General features: G+C 42.5%; 1 protein-coding gene across 1 annotated transcript in view; it reads left to right on the forward strand.

Moving 5' to 3' along the window:
- Positions 1-25634, forward strand: part of ITGA4 (integrin subunit alpha 4) — a 213932-nt gene that overhangs the window by 95165 nt on the left and 93133 nt on the right. Inside the window, exon 10 of the mRNA XM_088476418.1 lies at positions 9796-9904. Within this exon, the coding sequence (XP_088332544.1) occupies positions 9796-9904 (109 nt within the window). The remainder of the gene's footprint in view (positions 1-9795; positions 9905-25634) is intronic.

The following is a 25634-nucleotide window of genomic DNA, read 5'->3' on the forward strand; positions in this document are numbered from 1 at the left end:
CTCCAGCGCTCCCTGGTCTCTCCTCTGGCTTCGGTGGCTGCTCTGACACTGTGTTCTCCAGGCAAAACACAGTAAAGTTTAGAAGAAAAAAAAAAACATTAGTTTTTTTCTTAAACTTTACTGTGTTCTGCCTGGAGAACACAGTGTCAGCACAGCAGATGGAGCCGGAGGCGGCTGCAGCAGGCAGGTACGGTAAGTCGGGGACGGGGGGGAGGTGAGCGGAGGGCGGAGAGGGAGGCTGGAAGAATTACCGCAGCTGCAGGTAGTGCTGCGCATGCACTGGTTTTACGGATGTAACGGCGCATGCGCAGCACTGATTACAGCTGCGGTAAGTTAGTGTAGAGAGGGAAACTATCTATTTCCCGAAAAGCTGTCATCGCAAAAATGACAGCTTTTCGGAATAAATTGTTATGGGGAGGAGGAATGATGATTTCCTCTGGTAATTAGGTAGAACTCCATGTTCTAAACCTAATTACCTCCAGAGAAATTTTAGTTATGATGAATAGGCCCCCGGGTCTTTGTGGGCTGTTTGTAAATTTTATTAAGCAAAGATCGATCAGTGCCGCTTTTCCTATACTCCGATCGATAGATAGATAGATAGATAGATAGATAGATAGATAGATAGATAGATAGATAGATAGATAGATAGATAATCAGCTACTGTATCTATCTAGCCCAAGAGCACCCCTATATACAATTGTGAATTATGTATATATGTATGTATAATTATGTATATATATGCAGAGCCGTAACTAGACTTTTTGGTGCCCTGTGCCAGAAAGAGTATTGGCGCCCCCCTCATTTTTCAAAGGGACATAATGCACCCAAAAAAGGGCCAGGGCTTCATGGGGAAGGGCCAGGGAAGAGATAGCAGAGGCCAGGAGATGCTGGGGATGAAATAAGAGGAAGCTACAAGCAAGAATGATAATAAACAGAAATTTGAAATGCCCAAACAGCGCCTCCTGACCTGTGGTGCCCTGTGCCATGGCACCGGCCGCACTACCCTAGCTACAACCCTGTATATATGTGCTGAAATATGTTGCTGCATATCGTGCTGAATGATACAAGAGGCTGCTCCTGGTCACACTGTATCTAAGTGAATGTCACAGGCCAGAGTACAGCCAGTTGCTAAACTACACATGTTGTAAGAGTTTGTGTGAAACTGAGCAGCCTGTAATATATATATATATATCTGTTGTATATGGATGGGTGGGGAGCAATCTGTGAGGTTCAGCTGTTATAATAGTGGTTTACTGACTGTTACTTGTTTTTTTCCACCCTCGATCATTTCTGCAGTGTGAATACAATGGTGTGAGGCCCATCATGTATCTTCCTATCTGTGAGAGCCCTGTATGTCAGCACCTGTGTAGGGAGGACACGTTTGGTTTATCTGTCTGTTTTGCACTTGGCTGCAGCTGAGCTGAGGGACTAGTTTCATATCAAACTGTTTCTTGCTTTCCCATCAAATGTGCTTCATCATCTTTTTAAACTGGTGAAGTTGGAATGAAATGAACCTGTAAATAAGCACAATTGTGCATTTTGGGCCAGGTAGCCGGACGTCTATTCATATCATTATCTATTGTCTTTCACTGGAAGCTACTGTACTGTTTATCTTCATATCATCTATTTCACCACTATGTAGTGTCATTCACTAGTTTCCTGGCAGATGTTTTTAATCTTTATGTGGTGACTTTTTTTAATTTGCTTTAAGCTGCATACACACACACAACGATTTTGTTACAAACGATTTTCTGTCAGATTATCTGTCAAATTTTTTAAAGTGTAATGAACAATTTTTTGAACTACAAACGATTTTTGTAACTTCCCTTAATGAAAATTGTTCAGTTGGTCAGCCAGAATGAACTACAAACGGGAACGCGCATGAACGATAATTGTTCATCGTTATAACTCAGAAACTGAACGATTTTCTCAACGATTGAACGATAACGATGTTGTTATAGTTAAATCATTCAAAAAACGTGTTTATGCGCCTTTAGAGATAATTTTGCATTTTTCCTTCCTTAGTGACAGAAAACATTACAGGCCTGATTCACATGCACAGTGGTCGCCGTTGTGCCAGGTTTCCATGTTCGGAAATTTCTGTCTGTATTCAGTCAGCTGCATCTATGTGACCTACGCCGCCCCCAGCCATCTGCTGATGAAAGCTGTCATCATCATCATCATCAGTAGCAGCAGCAGCAGTGTGCATTTCTACAAGCGATGTTCTTGGTGCAGGAGATCTAGCTGATGGTTCAACCTCTGCATGTCCCCACATCTGGGTAGCCCGCAATTCTGTCAGCCCGTCCGCGACATTCCCATAGTACACTTTTCCTATGAGTAAACGCACAGTTGCCGCCCACTTCTACCCACTCAGAAGATACAGTTGAGATCTGTAGGAACTTGAATAGCTCGTAATTGCTCTAAGTTGTGTATTCAACTATAATCAGAACCTATGTATTTAAGAGAAACTCTCCCCCCCCCCAGCTTTCATCATAATCAGACTCTTGTTTCTGATTTTGAAGATCTAGCTCTCCTAAGTTCCTAAAACTTTTACATATAGATTTGAGAATTGGATTAATACATATTAGTATTTTTTTTTTAATATTGTTTTTCTTTTATTTAATCTTGTCTTGATCTTAAGTGTAGAAGTTGATTTATATTTACCTTTCATAGGCAGCAATGGAAAAACATTTTTAAGTCTCCCAATATTGTGAGGTCTATTTATCATTGGTGGGTCAGTGGGTGCAATATGCAGCAATACAGAACAAAGGCCCTGATTCAGAGCCGGACGCTCTGACAGAGCGCTCGCTCTGAATCAGGGCCGTCCCTTCTCCTTTTTGGAGCGGCCTCCTGGCCACTCGCATAGCTGTGGGTGACCACCCACAGCTATAGCGAGCGGCCAAAGTGATGGTCGCGATGGTCAAGACCATCGCGACCATAGGGCTTGCGACGAGACCCTGCGGTAGGGTCTCGCTGCCGCAAGCCCTGGAGTGCTTTTGGCTCTATCAGAGCCAAAAGCACTCCCACTGACATCACTAGTGATGTCACTAGTGATGTCAGTGGGGCATCACTAGTGATGTCAGTGGGGCCGGCCGAAGACGGTAGGCGTTCCCATGGGAACGCCTCCGTCTGGGCAGGCACGCCCCCGGCACACCCACCAAAGGGGGCGTGCTGTCAATTACCATTGACAGCACGCCCCCTTTGGTGCGAGACCTATAACGACGGCTTGGCTGTCGTTATTCGGGTCTCGCGCATGTGCACGATGGGGCCGCCTCCGCCATGCGCACTTGGGCAAAATCAACTCGCTTGCGAGCGTTCAGCGCTCGTGAGCGGGTCTGAATCAGGCCCATAGCTTCTTCCATATCTATCCAGGACCATCAAAAACCCCACTCTTAAGTTTGTCTTACTGGCATAGTAACACTGCCTGGCGAGGAGTTCAAAATAGACAAACGCCCGGCCATCCGACTATGCATGTGCAAGTGTATTCTACCAGAAAGGGATCTTATGGATCACTCTGCAGCAAATAAAATGTAAAATGTAGCCTACAGGCTCCAATGGATAAAGTCATCCCAAGATGGTGTTAGCTGTCGGGGGGAAAACGAAGCTCCTGAAAGCTTGCTTGCTTTTTGAAGCTTGATAAATTGGAGTAGGCCTCAGTTCCCATTCCAAAAAAACTGGGGACCTGCGTTGGCCTGTGTAAGAAGATCTCTCTTTTATGTTAAACAACAGCGATACTAACCTGCAGTGTCAGGTGTGTGTGGCATCCATGTACCACTGCACTGCTGCTTACACTGAGACAGTGCAAAGCCAATTGTTGCAACGGAACCGAACCCTCAAATTTGGATTGTCCCACCAAATTCGGGATGGTTAGTATGCTTCATTGTTCAGGGATGACGAAACCTCACACGCGCTCAGGCGCTGGGGTCATGGGCACTGAAGACGGTGCGGTTATTCACCCTCCTCATCTATGTACTCATCAGGGCCTGGTCATGGCATTGTGGTGGGCGTGTATATGCCTCCCTTGCCTTACTGGGCCACAACAGAGGCCTAGGTAATCTAGAACACTTCGCCCCCCTCCTTAGCGTCCCAGTCTTTGACAGAGCAAAGTGCTGGTTGTAAAGACAAAGGCCCTCATTCAGAGCCACTCGCTAGCGGCAGTACGCTCGTTCCGACCGATGTTCGCACATCTGCGCATGCGTACGGTTTTTAGTACGCATGCGCAAACCAGTCAGTGCGGCCGAAGATCATTTGTACGCAATATAGCGAGTGCCTGCTATTTTGAGTGACAGAATGAGGCGTATGTGGGTGGTAACAGGGGAAGGTGCTTGAAAACGGGGAGTGGAGATCCGATCGCAGGCGTGCTTAAAGGTCAAAACGGGCGTTTTATGGGTCTGCATAATTAATACAGCAGCGTCAATGACCACGTCACTTGGTTTTTTATACTCAGAACTGCTTGCAAAATAGCGGTTGAAAAAACCAACCACAAGAATAGCGAGCAGTTCATATCCTGTTCGATGTACTCGATTAATCTAATAAATAGCGGACATGACGTATGGTGCGAGCAGCCAGGGGGCGTTTTTATCAAATAAACGAGCATATGTTTTGCTCGCTCGTTCAGACTTAGAGGTGTGAACAGACTGCAATGTGCGAACGGATCATTTGCATAGCCGCCCCTTGTTTTTGAACGAACGAACGCAAATAGCGAACAGCTCTGAATGAGGGCCAAAGCTCATTAAGTTTCCTTCTTACTGCAGACAACAAAGAGTAGGGCATGGCCTGAAGTAGCAGTTATCCCATGCCTGGCAGCTGCTACCCCTGTATGTACAGCAGTGCCTAAATACACACTCACCAAGGCAGTTGCTTCCCTTGGCTGTACGGCAGTGCCTAATTACACCCCAACCAAGGCAGCTGCTAACTCTGCATGTACGGCAGTGCCTAATTACACACCCACCAAGGCAGCTGCTAACTCTGCATGTACAGCAGTGCCTAATTACACACCCACCAAGGCAGCTGCCACCCATAGCTGTGCATCAGTGCCTAAATACACACCCACCAAGGCAGCTGCCACCCATAGCTGTATATCAGTGCCTAATTACACACCCACCAAGGCAGCTGCCACCCATGGCTGTGCATCACTGCCTAATTACACACCCACCAAGGCAGCTGCCACCCATAGCTGTACATCAGTGCCTAATTACACACCCACCAAGGCAGCTGCCACCCATAGCTGTGCATCAGTGCCTAATTACACACCCACCAAGACAGCTGCCACCCATAGCTGTGCATCAGTGCCTAAATACACACCCACCAAGGCAGCTGCCACCCATAGCTGTGCATCAGTGCCTAATTACACATCCACCAAGACAGCTGCCACCCATAGCTGTGCATCAGTGCCTAAATACACACCCACCAAGGCATCTGCAACGCATAGCTGTACATCAGTGCTTAAATACCCAACCACCAAGGCAGCTGCCATCCCTGGCTGTACAACAGGGTATGCAGTCGGGAAGCCGGTGGATGTAATCCCGATGGCCGGCTTCCCGACTGCTTTATCCCGGTGAGGGTTAAATGACAGGCATCTAAATCTAGACGCCTGTCATTTTACCGACGCCGGGAGACCGGCGCCCAGCATCCCGATCGAAGTTATGCCGGGCGCCGCTGCGGACAGCTGTGGGGGACGGAGGGTTAGGTTTAGGGCTCCCGGGGGGGACTTAGGGATAGGCACCCCCCTGGGAGGTTAGGGTTAGGCTAGGGGGAGGGAGGGTTAGGGTTAGGCACCCCCTGGGGGGGACTTAGGGTTAGGCACTTCCCAGGGGACTTAGGTGTAGGCGGCAGGGAAGGTTTAGGCACTTAGAGGGGGGATTAGGGTTAGGCACTGGGGGGAGGTTAGGGTTAGGCACCCCTAAGGGAGGGTTAGGGTTAGGGAGGGAGGTTAGGTTAGTAAATACTTACCAGGTGCTACCTGTGGAGACCATTGATATATACACAAAAAGAAGAAAAACAAGTGCACAACTCCAAATTAACTGATTATATATAAATAAATACATTTTGCAGTAAATACAGGTTTTTGGTATAATCTTGGCCAAGGTTATGGGCCTACCCACCACATCCGGGTAACCTCTGTAGGGTAGGTCCCTAACATACTAGGGTTCAAATCCAGAGTGCAGAACACCCCCAAACTAGCCCAGCTAAGCCACCCCAAGGCACCGCTATAATAAGAAAAGTGAAATGTAAAGGAAATAGTTAAGAGCAGCCACAGCTGCATATAAAGAATAAAAATAAAAAAGTTAAATACATATATGAAAAACAGACAGTGAAGCGTTAAAATGTGTTGAAAGAAAAATGTGTTATACTGCGGTGCCCTGAGGCAGATCAACCAAAGCAATCCAGGGGGACCCACGCCCCAAAAATTAACTTTTATTCTTATATGCAGCTGCGGCTGCTCTTAACTATTTCCTTTACACTTCACTTTTCTTATTATAGCGGTGCCTTGAGGTGGCTTAGCTGGGCACGTTTGGGTGTGTCCTGCACTCTGGATTTGAACCCTAGTATGTTAGGGACCTACCCTACAGAGGTTACCCGGATGTGGTGGGTAGGCCCATAACCTTGGCCAAGATTATGCCAAAAACCTCTATTTACTGCAAAATGTATTTATTTATATATAATCAGTTAATTTGGAGTTGTGCACTTGTTTTTCTTCTTTTTGTGTAAATACACACCCACAAAGGCAGCTGCCACCCTTGGCTGTACATCGGTACCTAAATACCCAACAAGGCAGCTGCCATCCCTGGCTCTACATCAGTGCCTAAATACACACCCACTAAGGCAGCTGCCACCCTTGGCTGTACATCAGTACCTAAATACCCACCAAGGCAGCTGCCACCCCTGGCTCTACATCAGTGCCTAAATACACACCCACTAAGGCAGCTGCCACCCTTGGCTGTACATCAGTACCTAAATACCCACCAAGGCAGCTGCCACCCCTGCCTCTACATCAGTGCCTAAATACACACCCACTAAGGCAGCTGCCCCCCCTGGCTCTTCATCAGTGCCTAAATACACACCCACTAAGGCAGCTGCTACCCCTGGCTCTACATCAGTGCCTATTTACACACCCAGCAAGGCAGCTGCCACCCCTAGCTCTATATCAGTGCCACTAAGGCAGCTGCTACCCTTGGCTGTACAGCAGTGCCTAATTACACACCCGCCAAGGCAGGTATTACGGACTGACCCCTCTAATCTTTCATATTACATATGCATCTGAGAGTGGTGATCATGACTTGTCCTTAGATTTAGTGATGGCTATTATGGTTCTACCTCCGTCTATTCAGAATACTGTGTGTAGATTATGCAGTATTTTCAGTAACATGAAATTCCTGATTCGAATGTGCAATTCTAAATATTGGCAGCCAAGCTTTTGTATAAATAGACTGTTCATTTACTTTAATGTAAAAGCTATTCTGCAGACTATTGAAGAAGAAAGAAGAGTATATTTTCATGTAGCAGAAGTAGTTTAATTTTATATGTACATATATCTGAGATAACAACGTTACATCAGCTCGGTTATCTGTTGAAATGTAGCTGTTTATAGAGATAACAAACGACATCTCCAGATAGCGGTTTGCAAGACATGAAATCTGCTCACAAGATGTCCTGATCTGCATAAGCATACGATGGTTAGGAGGGTGGACCAGTGATTTCTTCATTCTTTAGAAGGAGACATTTTCCACCTTCAAACAATATAAATAAGTGTTGCCGTTGGTTACAGAGCAGCTCCGTGCATTGGATACAGAAATTTTTATGTCATATTCAAGTAAAGGAACAGAACAGCGTTCATAAGAGATAGTTGGCTTCTGTAATGACAACAGCCTGAAGGGGGCTCCCTAGAGCTTTGGGTGACAATGGCGATGTTACTTTGGGAGGAAATTCAGTCCTAATGTACCCTGCATTCTTATAGATGGGGGAAGACAGCATTCAATTGCTGCGATGTGCATTCCTGGGCACCGTAACTCTGTCAGACCATGTAAAAAGTTCAACGTTTCATTATTATTAATGTCTTTAAAAGAACTAGCTACTTAAAGTGTGGTGGTCATGGAAACTGTGTGAGCCAATGTATCATAGCCATTGTAACTTGGAGCCTATACAATGTGTTTGCCTGCAAAGTTTGCACAGGTGTGCCCACCATGGCTTCTCCATCCCCTTCCCATTGGGTACTGCAGCTGTTGTTGAGCATCACACTACACCCACCACCCTTCTTGTGTGGAGTGGGAGTGGAGGTGGGGTGACATTGTCTCCTTTTGTGAGTGTGGCGTTGGGCTGTGACAAAGCACTTGGGGGCCCATTTATCATTATATATTTTTTGACTTGTTTACGGGGGTTAACAGCAAATATTAAGTATCCCCAGATGTATCATGGAGATACCGCAGCAGATATCTCCAATACCTGCTGTGATCCCTCCATTCCCGCTGGCAGCCACATCTCCTCTAGGTTTCTATGGGGAAAGCGATGCTGCCATATTTACCAATTACCGGAATGCAAAGCAGTCCAGAGACTGGCCCCCACAGCTACCTCTATCTGAAGTTTTCAAATACTGCAGGAGGAAAGGAAAATTATTTATATATATAAGCAAGTACAGAGGGAGCACTCACCAGTCTTCTTTGTGTAAAAGTATAAAACTTGTATTTTATTCACTCACATAACGGCATCAAAGTGCGTGTCAACATTTCAGGCATCACAGGACCCTTTGTCAAGACCCAGAGACCAGAATATCACAGGTGGCACTTGTGATGGTGTTAAACAGTCACAGAGAGAAAACAGATTAAAAATTTGCACCATGAACCACAAGAAAAATGATATCTGAAGTCCTAAAAGGTCACAATGAATAATAGTAAAATAAGGTCTCACCTGTCAATTTCCATATACCTAGGAGATTATCTCAGATTATTTAGCGCATCTAACAATACTCAGAATATAACATTGCAGAAACTCAATATTGAATAAAAAGAATAAAGAACCTATGCCTGAAAATCTGCTTTCCACCATATGCACAGCAGTGAATGATGGATGAGAGTAATTAAGCAACGGCACAGCAGAAAATAATGGTCATTGCTACTGTACATCTGATGTCCGGTTTTGTCAGGCTAATTACCTTAGTATACATAAAGCAGTGCAGTGTGGTAAAGCCTTTAGTGCACAAAGGAACCCTCTGGGGAGAGAGAGTGATGCGCGTTTCAACAGTGCTTTTTCAGTGCCAAAAACTTTGTAACAGGGCATAACCCTATTAATAGGCAACATCAACTTCCAGCATAAAACCCTTTATATACTAAGTACTGCACAGTACTTGAGAATGTGTTTGATTTTTAACCACAAAAAAACTCAATTACAATTATTTTTTCTTACAGCAACAGTTTACATTAAAATGTAACATAATCAGTGGCGGCTCCAGTGGTGGGGCTGCTACGCAGTCCAATATTCAAATAAGGGAGCTACACCAACTGCCAGTGAGTCCTGACTGGTGATGTTGGGAGTGGCAGTTGGTGTGACTCCCCTATTTTAATTTTGGACTACGCTGCAGCCCCACCTCTGGAGCCTCCACTAAAAATAATATATAATTTTCTGTTTAAAAAGAAACAATAAATCATACTGTAGTTTCCCGAATTGTCGGAAAAGCTGTCGTTATAAACATTCTGTCAGCTTATAATCAATAAGAGAACATATTTTCTTACAGTATGTTGTTGTATTGATATAAAGAAAAAAATCCTGAACTAGTATATAATTTCCACATTTTATTTTAAGGGGCTGATGACAGAGCTTGACTATGAACTTTCTGGAAGTGACCTGTATGCAGCGAGGTTTGGAGAGGTGATTACCAATCTAGGAGACCTGGATAATGACGGATATGAAGGTATTGTTGTATCCATATCTATTATTATTGTTACTTATAAAGCACCAAAACATGTTATAATATAATAGGAAGGTAATGAAAACACATACAGATACTAATACAGTAACTTACATAGGTCTCCCTCACCCTCAGACACTGCCCTTCAGCCAGTTCAACTGCCCATCCCCTGCCACTGATGAGGTGAGAAGGGTGATATTAGGTGACACTAAGCCCAGTGCTGGCTGTGATGCTGCAACTCTGCAAAGTCAGTGACAGGCTGGGAGTGTGGCGCTGTGCTTCGACATGACATCACATCGCAGTGTCGTATTCCCAGCCAATCATCACACAGGGGAGCAGCAGCATTAAAGCACAAGGCAGGACGTCTGCAGGGGTCACTTAAGTTACATTTGGATAATTAAACCTCCCATTTTCCCCATTGGCAATAAGGGGCAGCCGGAGCTGAGTGCAGTGGGGCATGCAGGGGCAATAAACACAGTAAATGAGTAACATCATGTACGAGGTAATATGTCACAGTGACAGGGGACAATAATGACAACTAGTGGACAGATAACTGCAAAATATGTAGCTGTAACAAATCGCAGCCTTTAGATATTTGTGTTTAATTTCGAAACCATCCTACAAACATTTTAATCTGTTTAGCTGCCATGGGAATTTTTTTTTAATTTTTTTACTTGTAAAGTTACCTGTATTCATAAACTCCTTCAAATATTTTAATATATTTTTAAATAAAAATACAAATCATTTTTAATTAAGTACACTTAGTACATATTTATTTTTTGTGACTTTTAGTACTCTGTTAGCTGACTAGAACTGAAAGCACTTTTCCTGACTGAAGAATGTTTTGTTCAAATGTTTTGATTTTATTTTTTTGGAAAGGACAAGCAAACATTTTCACTATTTTTAATAAAAATGTGAAGGAGCTGAGGAACCCACAAGATCATCTTTCATATTGGTTCTTGCTCATATCAATAGAAATATACCAATACATTAGTTGTTAATGATAACACATTTTGGAAAAATAACTTGAAAAGAAAAAAAAACTTTATTTGAAACATTTGCTGATTTCTATTCAAGCTCATTCTAAAAATAAGCTTTTAATTTTTTTTTTTACATACACAGGGGTTAATGTGGGTAGGAACGGGGTGTAACTGAGTTCCGTCACCTCTAATGGTAGGTGGAACTAGTTCCACCTCCGCCATGTCCCTGCATAGAAATCCAACAGACAGAGAGCCACTCTGTCTGGCGGCGGCCATTTCCAACTCCTCGGTTTCCGGCTCCATATTCCACCTCCTGCTCATGGCCTGCCCCTCTTGTCACTCACTTTGTGGGCCTGTACCCTGATGGCTCCTTTTGCGGCACAGCGTATGTGACGTCATGCCGTCGCTGCCTCTGCATAGTGCACTGAGGAGCCGCAAAGAGGAGCAAGGGCCAGGGCAGGCATGAAAGTGAGCTGCTGCTAGAGTGACACAAGGAGGATAAGCTGCAGGTGGGAGAGGATACACAGGGACAGGAAACTGCTGCTAGAGGGACAATAGGGGGATAAGCCGCTGGTGGAAGAGGAGACACGGCCGGGGAGCTGTTGGTGAGAGACACAGTGGCAGGGAGCTGATGGTGAGGGACACAGGGGCAGGGAGCTGATGTTTAGGGACACAGGGGCAGGGAGCTGCTGGAAGGACACAAGGGGATAAGCTGGAGAGACACAGGGGGATGGTGTTGGAGTGAAGACATGGGAATGGCGCTGGTGAGATGCAGGGGGGGCTGATGCTTATGAAACACAGGAAGATGGTGCTGAAGAGATGGTGGGTGGATTGGAATTGGAGAGATGCAGAGGGGATAAAGCTGGTTAGAAGCAAGGGGGATGAAGCTGGTGAGATGCAGGAGAGATGGTACTGATGAGTAGTAAGGGGGGTGGCACTGTAGAGGTGCAGGGGGATTACGCTGGAGAGACATAGGAGGAAGCTGTCTCTCCAGTGTAGGAGTTATACTGATGATATAGAACATTGTTTTTTCTTTTTACCTAACATTGTAGACTCAGTTGATGTCAGCAGTGCTAAAAAAGCATTTAAAATGAATTTCACACTGTCATAGCCCACAAACCTTCTGTTCCTATACACAAACAGTGTGTGTGAGTGTGAGTGTGTGTGTGTGTGTGTGTGTGTAAAGAACAGTTTTCACAGTTGTTCTGGCCTCTCAGAGTAGCTCCGCCTAGCGTGGGAGGGGAGGGGGAGTAGACGGAGTAGGAGATGAGTTCCACCACTTCTCCAGGACTACTTTAAGCCCTGGACATATGGTATTGTTTTTACTAAAATATAGAGAATGTAATGTGTGGTGGATTGCAAAAGTAGATAGTTTATACTGATTTTCCTTTATTAAACACTTGTTTGATGGCATTGTGTTTTGTTTACTACATTTTACATTAACAGTCAGGGAAACAAAGTTAATGCACTTAAGCATGGCCCCAGTCACGATTTTCAAAAAGAAAGTCTTGATAAGAGAGAGAAAGTGATAGAAGACAAAGTACCAACCAATCAGCTCCTCACGGTCATTTTTTAAACACAGCCTGTAACATGACAGTTAGGAGCTTATTGGTTGATACTTTATCTCCACTTTATCTATTTCCAAGGCTTAGTGCATCTCCCTCTATGTAACCAAAGCAAAATAATCTACCTTACAAAACCGTGTCCCCTTCCCGCATGTATGGTATCATATGGAAGCTTCAAGTTTACAGCTGCTGACATTTGACTGCCATCTGCTTTCTGCTCATCTCAGTGCTACTAGTCAGGGAACATGGTTGGCATCACTGATGGGTAGTAAGCAGTCCATGCCTGCCACCAGGACTCGCTGCCCTATTAGCTGTTTATTTAAAGAGTCATCATGTAGCACTCTTACTCTGAAACAATCTGTGTTCAGAGGAGATAATATGATGAACACTATGCTGCCTATTATTGGCTTACTGAAGGGGAGATATATCAAGCCTTGGAGAGAGATAGGAGTCAGTATATTATTGTTGGCACAGGTATATTTTAGCATCTTAATACTTCCACCGGATATGGCTATTGTTGGCACAGGTATGGGTCAGCATCTTAGTATTGGCACCAGATATGGCTCAGTATATTATTGGCACAAATATGGCTCAGCTTCTTAATATTGGCACCAGATATGGGTCAGTATATTATTGGCTCAGGTATGGCTCAGTGTCTTAATATTGGAACCAGATAGGGGTCAGTATATTGGCACAGGCATGGCTGAGCGTTTTAATATTGGCACGAGATAGGGCTCAGTATATTATTGGCTCAGGTATGGCTCAGCATCTTATTGGAACCAGATAGGGGTTAGTATATTGGTACAGGTATGGCTGAGCATTTTAATATTGGCACCAGTTAGGGGTCAGTATGTTGCACAGGCATGGCTCAGCTATTTAATATTGACACCAGATAGGGGTCAGTATATTATTGGCTCTGTTATGGCTCCGCGTCATATTGGAACCAAGTATGGCTCAATTTTCTCTAGTTGGATCATATGTGGCTCAACACACAATACTTCCAACCAGATACCCCTATTCCATGCTCTAGTACTGAAGCCTGATCCTTATTCTCACAGGATATAACTGAATGTCAGTGTACCATTGTAAGGAGCCAAGTCTCATGGAGACAGCAAATAATAGCCAAAACTGTTTATACCTCCCTGTAGCAAGACAACAAAACACAATTAGTAGAGCCCATCACACTGACAAAAATAAAAACCCACAACTTATATGCATGTGGTTAACTTGCAGTAGTGAAACCTTAGCAGAATTGCTTTAGGTTATGATAATTTACCATAAAAAGGGCGAGGTGTTCTGTGGGTTTCTTTTAAAGACATCATTATTTTCTTGTTATTTATATTGTCTCAAGCAGAGACATTTTAATTTTTTTCCTATGTTCTTTTGATTGAAAAGAAAGGCATGGAGCACCAATCATGAGTGGTTATAGTATCGTAACTAATCCAGATTTAGAAAACTTACATTTTGGGAGATATACTGTAGTAAAAATAATGGTTACTACATAAAACCTATAAAAATATGGAGATAATTTTTACACAATTTAGTGAGTTCAAAGTTTGGAAATGAGATAAACAGGTGTGGTTCTATTGATGACTAAAAAGTTAAATATAAAGAAATTGGAGTTTTAAAATTATTTGAGAAAAATCTCTATGTAACAAAAAAAGTAGTATACATAATGTAAAAAACAAAAATATATTTCTCATATAAAAAACTGGAAGATAAAAACTTAAATAAATAATATTAAATAAACATATTGTGAATATTAAACCAAATTTTTTGGTTTCTAAAAAAAATTTATATAAATAATTTTGCTTACACATCTTATGGGTTTTGACAATACCCTGCACTTAAAAGCTGATCACCTCTTGTTTGTATGCGAGTCAGAGGACCAGTCACATGACATGATGTGTAGTAGGAAGGTTAGGTAATTTTATTTTAAGACCTTTTTTTTTAATACAACTTTGCAAGGAAGACTAGTGTATACAGAGATCACAAAAACCTTTTCTATTAAGGTTTATATACATTTTATATTTTAATATTTTATTGATTTTCAATACTTTACAGGGTTGTAGCATAGAGGGGAGAGGAAAAAAATGTACGAAAATAAATTATATCAAATAGGATAAATAAATATTTAAAACCTTTTAAAAAATTTTCCGTTAAGCCGGGTACACACAACAGATACATTCTGCAGATCAGATAGAGCAGTAATCTAATCAGTGTGCACTCCATATGCACTGTATTTGTAGCTTCTTCTATGGGATTGGGAGGTGGGCATCTTAATTTTTCAGCAGCTCATAAAATGCAACCTCCCGATCCGACCACTTGCAAGAGCATCTGAAGCCATTTATCAGTTAACACTGACACTCATGCATACACTGTCACACTATACAATTATCGGGACAAGAATTGTATAGTGTGTACCCAGATTTGGAAATACACATATAATCATTTCTATACACAAACATATACTCATTGCAGAACCATTTATTGAGTATGCTGTTGCTTCAAATGTTAGCTACAATATTATGTTGCATTGATTGACTACCTGTCGTACTGTTTATTTAACTTATATAAACAGAAATGGTCCCTGCGCCCCACTACTGATATATCCGTAATTAACTGAGAGTCCAAAACTCTGAGTAATAGTGTGTACACCCCTTTATAAAAGGTGGCAGCTGTGTCCAAGAGTTATAGGGCAGTGGTGTTCTGCCTGTAAAACTTAAGTATAGAACTGTGAACTTGCATAATAGCTCCTTAAAGTGTCTGTAAGTGTATAAATTAATAAATAATTTATTAAAATAATCATAAATAATGAATGTATTAAAAGTGTCAAATGTTTACAAATATAAAGTGCTAAGTGCCAGTGTAACAATTGACCTAAAATTGCAACTGATAATTATCGTGAAAATAAAATAAGGAAATGTATTCAACAGAAAACAGTGTTTCAATTCCAACCAAGTAAAGTGCTAGGTGCCTGTGCTATAATAAATTGCACTAGAGTAGCGACTGATCAAGTTAAAAACACATTTATTTTAACCATTTTCAAAAGGGCCAATTTCATTTAATATATAAAATAGCTAAAGATAAAAAATAAAAACACACAATTTGATATAATTAGGAATAGCAACCATAGATAAATATTCTGATTCTTTAGAGATATACAGTAAATGACCAAGTAAAAAAAATATAAATAATTTTTTTAAAAAGCTTATCTTAATCTCATAAAGAAAAGTTCATAAAGGCAGGCAAGTTCAGCTGAACTTCACTTTTTAGATTGTTCATTATTTATGGTTATTTTAATTATTTATTCATTTATACACCTAAAGAAACTTTAAGGCACTATTATCCAAGTTCACGGCTAGATATATATATATATCTCTATTTCACTAATGCATTATGATTTTTTAGCTTGCCAAGAAAAATAGAGCAGTGATTTTATTTATATAGTTAACAACCTTCCATTTCCTCACATCCGCTAATGCATTTATCTGTATTTCTTGAATGAATGAGATTTAACTAGAAAGCTGTAATATATACCATGTGTAGGATTCTTGCAGATTAACTAGTGTTATTTAATTAATTATTTCCTCTCATATTATGTGCTGCCAAACATTAAAAAAGGTTACTAAAGACTGCAGTGGGGGATCAGGAAGAAATACCAATTTTTTTTATCAAACACTTTGGGCCTATGCAAACCAATAATTTAACCCACCTTGATTTGGATAACCCCTTTCATATTAGTGAGATTTGTAGGTTGATATACAGAATTATGAATGTGATAGGGAAGCTATTTGTGCTTGCAACATAGCTACATTTGCCCCTTTTCCAATATACAGCTTAATAGTCAATGTATTAGTTGTCTGAAAGTACAACTATAGTGGTTATTTTGTAGTTCTGAAACTTGGTGGTGAAAGTCACCACAGTTCTTGAAACTATAAAACTAGGGCATTTAAAATAGGGCACTTAAAAGCAAGCTACAGTATACGATCAAAATGCCATCTACACATTACATGTGCAGAATATGTAGTTGTTTTTAACTTGGTCACGTGCCCTCTGTATGTTTATATGTGTACATTTTTGTTCCACGTTAGCAGATCCCAAACTTTCTTGAAACACAGCGTCCTGATGTATTAGAAATTTTTCACGGCACCCCTAGGACAAAGTTTTTTATTGATAAATTTAGCAATTTTTTTAAATTAAGTAAATTGTGCTTAGCTGTCATCCTTAGGTACAGTTATGTGGTGGTGGTCAGGGTAGCACTTCTGTTTTGTCCATATATTTTATGATTGGTGCCACTGGTTTTGCCTATCATATTGACCATAAATAATTTGATTTGGTAGTGGATCACCAATCCATGGCACCACCAATCAATCCAAAAGATTTTAAACACAGCTTGTCACTTCTACAGTTGTAACCAGGGACGGATTGTGAACTTCAGGTGTCCGTGGAAAAATTCTGTAAGTGTCCTCATGTAGGCAAGGCCAAACAAATAGTGGTCAGAGTCAGCACAAAAGTAGGTGGGGTTAGCACACCATTATTATTTGTATTAAGTCACAAGAAAGACAGGCATTTTGGTACCTTTATACAATACAGGGAACACCCCAGAGTCAGAGATACAATACAGAGAGCATCCCAGAGATCGATATACAATACAGGAAACATTCCAGTTACTTATATACAATACAAAAAATCATCCCAGAGATTGATAAACAAAACAGGGGGGAGAGGAAAGCTACGAGAGAAGCTCATCAGGAATTAGTATAGAAGGTGACTGACCATCTCCGGTGATACTGACTTGTACCACAGAGGTGACTGATACTGGCCAGGTAGAAATAGAAGGAGAACAGGCTCAGCTGTTTTTCTGTGCAAAAGATGTGCAGTGCAAGAGAGACGGGGCCATGCTCTGTAGCAATTGCTGTAGCATGGCCCCTACAAGGAGAGAAATAAAATAATTCATCTGGGTAGGTGCAACGCAGACTGACTATACATTCCAAGCTGCTCCTGCCCTGCCCTTGCCCCCGATTCCGACCAAACTTTAAATGTTTTTATTCATTTATTTAATATCGTTTTGATGAAAGACATCATGCTTCTTCTGGGTCGGCCCCAGAAGGCTATCATCATACTGGAAAAAGTAAGCCCTACAGCCTTCGGCCAATGGTTATAATATAAGGTTACACAAACAAACAATAACACTGCACAACAATGAAAATGTTTCTGATGTGAAAATAGTTACTTCTAATTGATTTCAGCATGTAAAGAATGAATATGACATTTAAAACTCTCAGTTAGCTCTGAGTTCCGAGATATAGCCCATTTATGACGATGTAGGGGTATTCCTAGTGAAGTGGGCAGAATGGAGAGAATCTTACCAGCAGTCTGCATTCCACGCAGAGGGGGCGAGGCCTAATGACCTAATTAAATTAATCAGTTATTTGTCCCCTCCCCTCCTGTTTAAATATTTGCGATTCACGGGATTACCCACACACGATAACTGTGGTGCACTGAGTGACGAGCATAGTGAGCGATTCCACCAAGACATTTCAGCAATGGAACAAAGATATCAGGGTAGGTGAATCACTACTGTTGGACAGTGACAAGAGATGCCCCAGAAGAGGAGTACAAGCGACAAGCAAAGAGAAAGCACCCCCATGAATAGGCCACTATATTAGATAGTACTTTCGTATGCTGTATGTTTGTTTCGTATGCTGTATGTTTGTTTTGTTTTGTGTTCTTATTTGTGATTGATTGAATTAAAACAACTGTTATTTATTTTCTATCAAGAAAATATCAGATTATTTTAAAATAGCTTTTCACTATGACTATATCACTAATGTACATACAGTATAGTGCAAAAAATAGATCTAGTAAAAACATTCTGAAATCATTTTTGTTTTTCTTGACCTAAAATTAGTAATGTATGACTATTTTTAGAAAGGAAACAAATTAAAAGTATTAATTTGTTGTACAGTGTAATTATAATAAGTTTGCCCCTGTGGCGGGTATGCCTATTTGTAAATATCTGAAGGCCATGTAATTCAGTTATGGATTCATTCACAGAGATTTATTTATTGGTATATTTTATGCATTAATGATAAAAGAATAGGGCAGAGTATATATAGACTCTGTTAAAGTACTATAGTAAATTCCTTTCCCAGATGCCAAATCAATTCAGTCACATCTTGCACTCAACGCACAATGCAACTTGTATGTCTCCAGTGCGTGATGTAGTCGGCATCCTGGCGTGCGGGATGCCGGCGCTGGAATCCCAACAGGTCGTGATCCCGGCATCCTTATCCCGACCGCCGGCATCCCGAAGGTAAGTTTCGGGTGTTAGTGGGAGGTTAGGATGCGGGGTTAGTGTTAGACACTAGGGGGGGGTGGGTTAGGGTTAGGCACCAGGTAGGGAGGGTTAAGATTATGGTGCGGGGAGGGGGAGGTTAGGTTTATGGTGCGGGGAGGGGGAGATTATGCTTAGGCACTAGGGGAGAAGGTTAGTGTTAGGCACCGGGGAGGGAGCGTTAGGGTAAGGGTTAGGGTAGGGGTTAGGAAAACACTTTCCTGTCTTCCCTATGGGTGTCGGGATTCTGGCTGTCGGTATTCTGATCAGCGGCATCCCGAGATTTCATACCCAACCCAACCCAGCCCCCTAATGCTAATTGCCGCCTAACCCTAATTTTTGCCTAACCCAACCCCTCTATTACACTGTCATGAAACTTACATTGCTTTAATAGTGCAGCAACATTAAACCTTGCACTGAACCTGTGATGTACAGACAGTACAGTACTGGTCACAGCTCTGTTAAAGAAGCACTTTTGTTACAACTATTCATTCTTAAGCCTGTGGAAAGTACAGTATAATCATGTTCTGTGTTTAGTTCCACTTGGCTTTACAACACAGCATGCTCAACGGATTTTAAAGTTCTCATTTCTGGTTTGGCATCTTGCACAGGGATTTCGGCTTGGCCTATAAATTCAATTATTTTTCTTTATATCTGTTGATTGGAGTCAGCTGTTCCCTGTCAGTTCCCGCACTCTCCTGACCAATGTTCAACTTTGTACTTCCAGATTAACACAGCTAAGGTCACAGGTTTATACAGAACCAAAACGATATTTTTCATGTTAAATTCCAACAGACAGCTATACCCCAAAATAGTAAAAATAGTAAAAGAATTATATATAATATAGTAACGAGAATGAAAGTTAGGAAAGCTAAGTAGCTTATAGTTCTGTTGTGCTTTACAGTCTCTGGTGCAAACATAGGCTGCTGACTAATAATAATAATAATAATAATAATAATCTGTCATAACCCTAATGTCTGTAAATTAATTGATCACTGAATAATTTATACATAACTTAATGTTTCAGTCTCGTTTTATATCATAAAATGAACATACCTGATAATCTTTAGTCTCTATTCAATAGTTTGTATATGTTGTTTAATTGGGTTAGGAATGATCTGTCGACATGCAGAATTTCTACATGTTCAAAATATCGACAGATGACAGATGATAAGCCGACATCCAAAATTCTGAAACTGACATAATGTTAACATTTTCAGAACAGCACTATTTTGACTTAAAACTAACTTTAATCCCTAATTGCAGCCTATCCCTAACCCTAATTGCAGCCTAACCCTAATTGCCGCCCAACTCTAAATGTTGTCTAACCCTAGCCGTAATTGGCGCCTAACTTTAATTACCTACCCTACGCCTAATTGCTGCCTAAACCTAATTGTTGTCTAACCCTAGCCCTAATTGTCGCCTAACCCTAATTGTAATCTACCCTAGGCCTAATTGCCTGCCTAAGCCAAATTGTTGTCTAACCCTTGCCCTAATTGCCTCCTAACCCTAATTGTAATCTACCCTAGCGCAAATTGCCGCCTAACCCTAATTGTTGCCTAACCCTAGCCCTAATTGTTGGCTCACCCTTAATTGTTTTCTACCCTAGCCCTAATAGCCCCCTAACGCTAATTTCCACCTAACCCTAATTGTTGTCTACCCTAGCCCTAATTGCTACAAACGCTAATTGCTGCCTAACCCTAATTGTTGCCTAACAATAGCCCTAATTGCCGCCTAACCCTGATTGTTGTCTACCCTAGGCCTAATTGTCGCCTAAATTATTACCAAGGTCTAACCCTAATTGTATGTTTTGACATTGGTACTGTCGATATTCACAATGTTATCATTTTGAACATGTTAACAATATGTCATTGTGGATGTCGACATGTTACCTGTCAACATTTTAAACATGTCGACATTCTGGTGTCTACATTTTGATTGTTGATATTTTGTTGACTGGAACTCGTTTAATATGTTAATAAGTTTAGTTTTAAAAGATGCATGGAGGTTACTATGGTACATAGTGATTTCTTATATCTGAGAGGTTTTCTTACTAATTACAGTGCCAAAGGCACGCGGCGTTCACAAGATGCATGTATGACTGTTATCAGCTGGTTTTGCAACTCCCAACATTACTGATGATTGGCATATGCCCAGACCATGCCCTAATCTACTAAACCACCCTGCCCTTACACTTATAAAGATCAACCTCACCCACAATCAGAAATTCCATCCCTCCATTACAAAATAAAGTAACAGGTTGTTAGTAAATAATAAATATTGATCTACAACACATCTATAAGATATATATTATATATATATTTCATATTTGCAACAAGCAGAATGCACTCACCAAGGCTTCTCTTCAAAGTTTCAAAGATAGCAATTGCTAAAATATGCTAATGCATCAACGGAGTTTGTACTGAGACGCCCACAAGAGCCCTCGTAGCTGGCCTCAACTGCGTATACAAACACAGTAATGGCCACAGATCCTGAAAACATCGACTCCTCGAGTGAGTCTAAGGTCACTCAAAATGGGCACGGTAACTGAGAGGCTGGAATTTTCTGCATGCGCGAGTGCAGATGCTGGCTAGTACACACCCAGGAAACGGCCCCGACCCGCCTGTATTTGTCCGGAACTCCCCATAACTATCAGTTGCGAGCTCGATCGCAATTCATTTGCTACGTGTGTGCAATGCGACTGTGACACATGCGCAGACCACCAATAATCGCTCAACTGCGTGAAAATCGGCATAGCGTTCAACTCTGAATCAGGCCCATAGTTTACTTGTTTTTGCTGTCTTAAACTAAACACATGTAAAGTATAGGAATAATATGGTAGCCCAACAAGTCAGTAGCGCACGCAGCGGGGGTTTCTGAGTACCCAGAACCCCCGGAACACCACCCACACAACAGACAGACTCGGGAGCAGGCATCATGCTCTTAAGCCCTGCCACCTCTTGGCAAAATGCCACAATTCGCGGGTCAATCGGGAGGAGGCGGAGCCAATATGTCATGATTCCATTAGAATCACGTCATTTGGCCCCTCCCCCTCCCAATTGACCCGCGAATCACGGCAGTTTCACGCTGGAAAATGTAATGCGTTGTGTAGTGTTGAGTTTAATTGTCTGGCGATTATTTGTGATCACTAGACAGTAACTACTAAGGGTGCATACTGTTTGAAAGCGGAGTATTTACAAAATTTAAAAATTGAATATCAAAAAGCCACATCCGCTGTATTTTGGGCTGCGGTAAGAAGTTGAGTAACCTAATTAGTGGCACATTGAATTTGCCCCTATTAGTCTATAGTATATCTCCCAATATATAGGATTTTGTTGGAAAATGTTCAAGTCCAATATCAAGGGGTAGATTTACTAAAGTTGCTAAAAATGAAAAGTGGTGCTGCCATAGCAACCAATTAGATTGTAGCTATCATTTCTATATTGCATCCCAGAAAATGAGAGACATACAGTAATCTGATTGGTTGCTATGGGCAACACCTCCACTTTTCATTGTTAGAAACTTTAGTAATTCTACTCCTTTTAGAGACTTTCTATCCCCACTATAAAAATAGGTCAGTAGGGAACATACCATCTGCAGACTGTGGTGTGTTAGCACCAGGCGAGTAACGAGGGTAGTTGCATTGGAGCATGAGCTCCGGGCGCCAAAATCTACAGAGGGCGCCATCCAGGTTTTCCGGAATTCATGGGGCGCTGCACAGTATGACGGCCGCCTGTTAGTTTTATCTCGGTTTGTTTGCTCTATATCCTAAATAAGTTACAGATCTGAGATCCGTTTCTACATTTCATGCTCCCTCAAGTTGCCCAGATTACCTCCCCTCCGGCCCTCCCTCCTCTGTGATCATCTTCTGTCACCTCCCCTTTGCTCTCAGATTGATAACATTCACTTCTCACCTCTTTAATTCCTTCCCCTCTCTACCATGGTATCGGCTCTTTGCCCGTGTCCTCTCCTTTTCTTATTGGCTTCTGTCACCACCCCTCTCTGATCGGCTCTTTGTCCCTCCCCTCTCCTTTTCTTATTGGCAGGTATTAGTTTAAAAAAAGTCACTGCTTTGCTATATAAAGTAGGGGTGAGTGGGTTCGGATTTCTGAAATCCGAACCCCCCCGAGCCCCCCCGATCCGAGGCAGATCCGAGTCAGGCTCGACTTTTCCCGCCTGACTCGGATCTGAAATCGAGGCAAAATGTCATCATCCCGTCTTCCGGGTCTCGCGGGTTTTGAATCCTATATAAGGTACCCGCGTCGGCGCCATTTTCTCACTCGGCTGTGGACAGTGAAGAGGGAGGGTGGGAGTTAGGGCTGGCTGGGCTGTGTAGTGTAGTGTAGTGTAGTGTAGTGCAGAGTAGTGTTGTGCTGTGCTGTGCTGCGCTGTGCTGCTGTTGTCCATAGGGGCTGTGTCCACTACTTCAAAGTCCATAGGGGCTGGCTGTGTTGTGCTGTGCTGCTGTTGTTAATAGGGGCTGTGTCCACTACTTCAAAGTCCATAGGGGCTGGCTGGACTGTGTTGTGCAGTCAGTTCTCCATAGGGGCTGTGTCCAATCCAAAGTCCTGTGCAGTGTCCCAGTCCTAAAGGTGTGCTGTAGTGTTGTCCAGGGGGTGCTCTGTCCATCAGGGGTGCTCCCCCCAAGTGCTAAAAAAATAATATTTTTTCTGTGTTTGTGAATTGTGTGCGCAGTAGCCGCACGTGCATCAACAAAGTAGTGCCAAGCGTGCGCCTGTGTCATAAGTAAAGGGCCGGCTGGCTTGACCGTTAAAGGGTGCTGTAACCCCCGAAAGTACACTCCAGTCCAAACCTAAAAAAAAATTATTTTCTGTGTTTGTGAATTGTGTGCGCAGTAGCCGCACGTGCATCAACAAAGTAGTGCCAAGCGTGCGCCTGTGTCATAAGTAAAGGGCCGGCTGGCTTGACCGTTAAAGGGTGCTGTAACCCCCGAAAGTACACTCCAGTCCAAACCAAAAAAAAAATATTTTCTGTGTTTGTGAATTGTGTGCGCAGTAGCCGCACGTGCATCAACAAAGTAGTGCCAAGCGTGCGCCTGTGTCATAAGTAAAGGGCCGGCTGGCTTGACCGTTAAAGGGTGCTGTAACCCCCAAAGTACACTCCAAACCAAATAACAAAATATTTTTTCTGTGTTTGTGAATTGTGTGCGCAGTAGCCGCACGTGCATCAACAAAGTAGTGCCAAGCGTGCGCCTGTGTCATAAGTAAAGGGCCAGCTGGCTTGACCGTTAAAGGGTGCTGTAACCCCCAAAGTACACTCCAGTCCAAACCAAAATAAAATATATTTTCTGTGTTTGTGAATTGTGTGCGCAGTAGCTGCACGTGCATCAACAAAGTAGTGCCAAGCGTGCGCCTGTGTCATAAGTAAAGGGCCGGCTGGCTTGACCGTTAAAGGGTGCTGTAACCCCCAAAGTACACTCCAGTCCAAACCAAAAAAAAAAATATTTTCTGTGTTTGTGTGCGCTTTAGCCGCACGTATATATCAATATAACATAAATGGAGGACCAAACTTTCTCTGATAAAAATAAGATAGGGAAAGATCAAGAACCACTTCCTCCTAGTGCTGTTGCTGCTGCTGGGAGTTGTTCATCATCCCAGAGAGGAAGTAGGAACACCACTACTTTTACTAAACAATTGACCCTCCAACAGTCCCTAGCGATGAGGATGAAGTACGACAGCAGTCATCCCGAAGCAAAACGTATAACTGAGGCCTTGACTGCTATGTTGGTGTTAGACTTGCGTCCGGTATCCGCCATTAGTGCAGTGGGATTTAGACAATTGATGGAGGTAGTGTATCCCCGGTTCCAAGTCCCGTCTAGATTCCACCTGCATCCTCAAAGCAGCAGCGACAAGCGTGCGTCTGTCTGTTAAAGGGTGGTGTAACCCTCAAAGTGCGCTCCACAAACAATAAAAAACTTCTTTTTTTTTTTTCTGTCTTTGTGAAATGTGTGGGCTGTAGCCGCACCTGCATCCTTAAAGCAGCAGCGACAAGCGTGCGTCTGTCTGTTAAAGGGTGGTGTAACCCTCAAAGTGTGCTCCACAAACAATAAAAATATTCTTCTTTTTTTCCCTGTCTTTGTGAATTGTGTGGGCTGTAGCCGCACTTGCATCCTCAAAGCAGCAGCGACAAGCGTGCGTCTGTCTGTTAAAGGGTGGTGTAACCCTCAAAGTGCTCCAAAAAATAAAAAACTATTTTTTTTATGTGTTTGTGACTTGTGTGCGATGTAGCCGCACGTGCATCCTTAAAGCAGCAGCGACAAGCGTGCGTCTGTCTGTTAAAGGATTACATCGGTGACAGCATCCAAGTAGGCATGTCAGACAGTCCGTACCTGTACTGGCAGGAAAAAGAAGCAATTTGGAGGTCCCTGTACAAACTGGCTCTATTTTATCTGAGTTGCCCCCCCTCCAGTGTGTACTCCGAAAGAGTGTTTAGTGCAGCCGGGAACCTTGTCAGCGAAAGGCGTAGGAGGTTGCTTCCACAAAATGTGGAGAAGATGATGTTCATAAAATGAATTATCAACTCTTCCAGGGAGACCAGCCTCCAGAACGTACAGAGGGACCTGTGGTTGTGGATTCCAGCAGGGATGAATTAATACTCTGTGAGGATGAGGATGTACACAACACTGAAGAGGGTGAGGAATCGGTGGATGAGGACGACATCTTGCCTCCGTAGAGCCAGTTTGTGCAGGGACAGATTAATTGCCAGCTTGTTTTGTGGGGGCCCAAACGAACCAATCATTTCAGCCACAGTTGTGTGGCAGACCCTGGCGCTGAAATGATTGGTTTGTTAAAGTGTGCATGTCCTGTTTATACAACATAAGAGTGGGT

This window comes from Taudactylus pleione, unplaced genomic scaffold, assembly GCF_031769625.1.
Source record: "Taudactylus pleione unplaced genomic scaffold, aTauple2 ptg000188l, whole genome shotgun sequence".
NCBI lineage: Eukaryota > Metazoa > Chordata > Amphibia > Anura > Myobatrachidae > Taudactylus > Taudactylus pleione.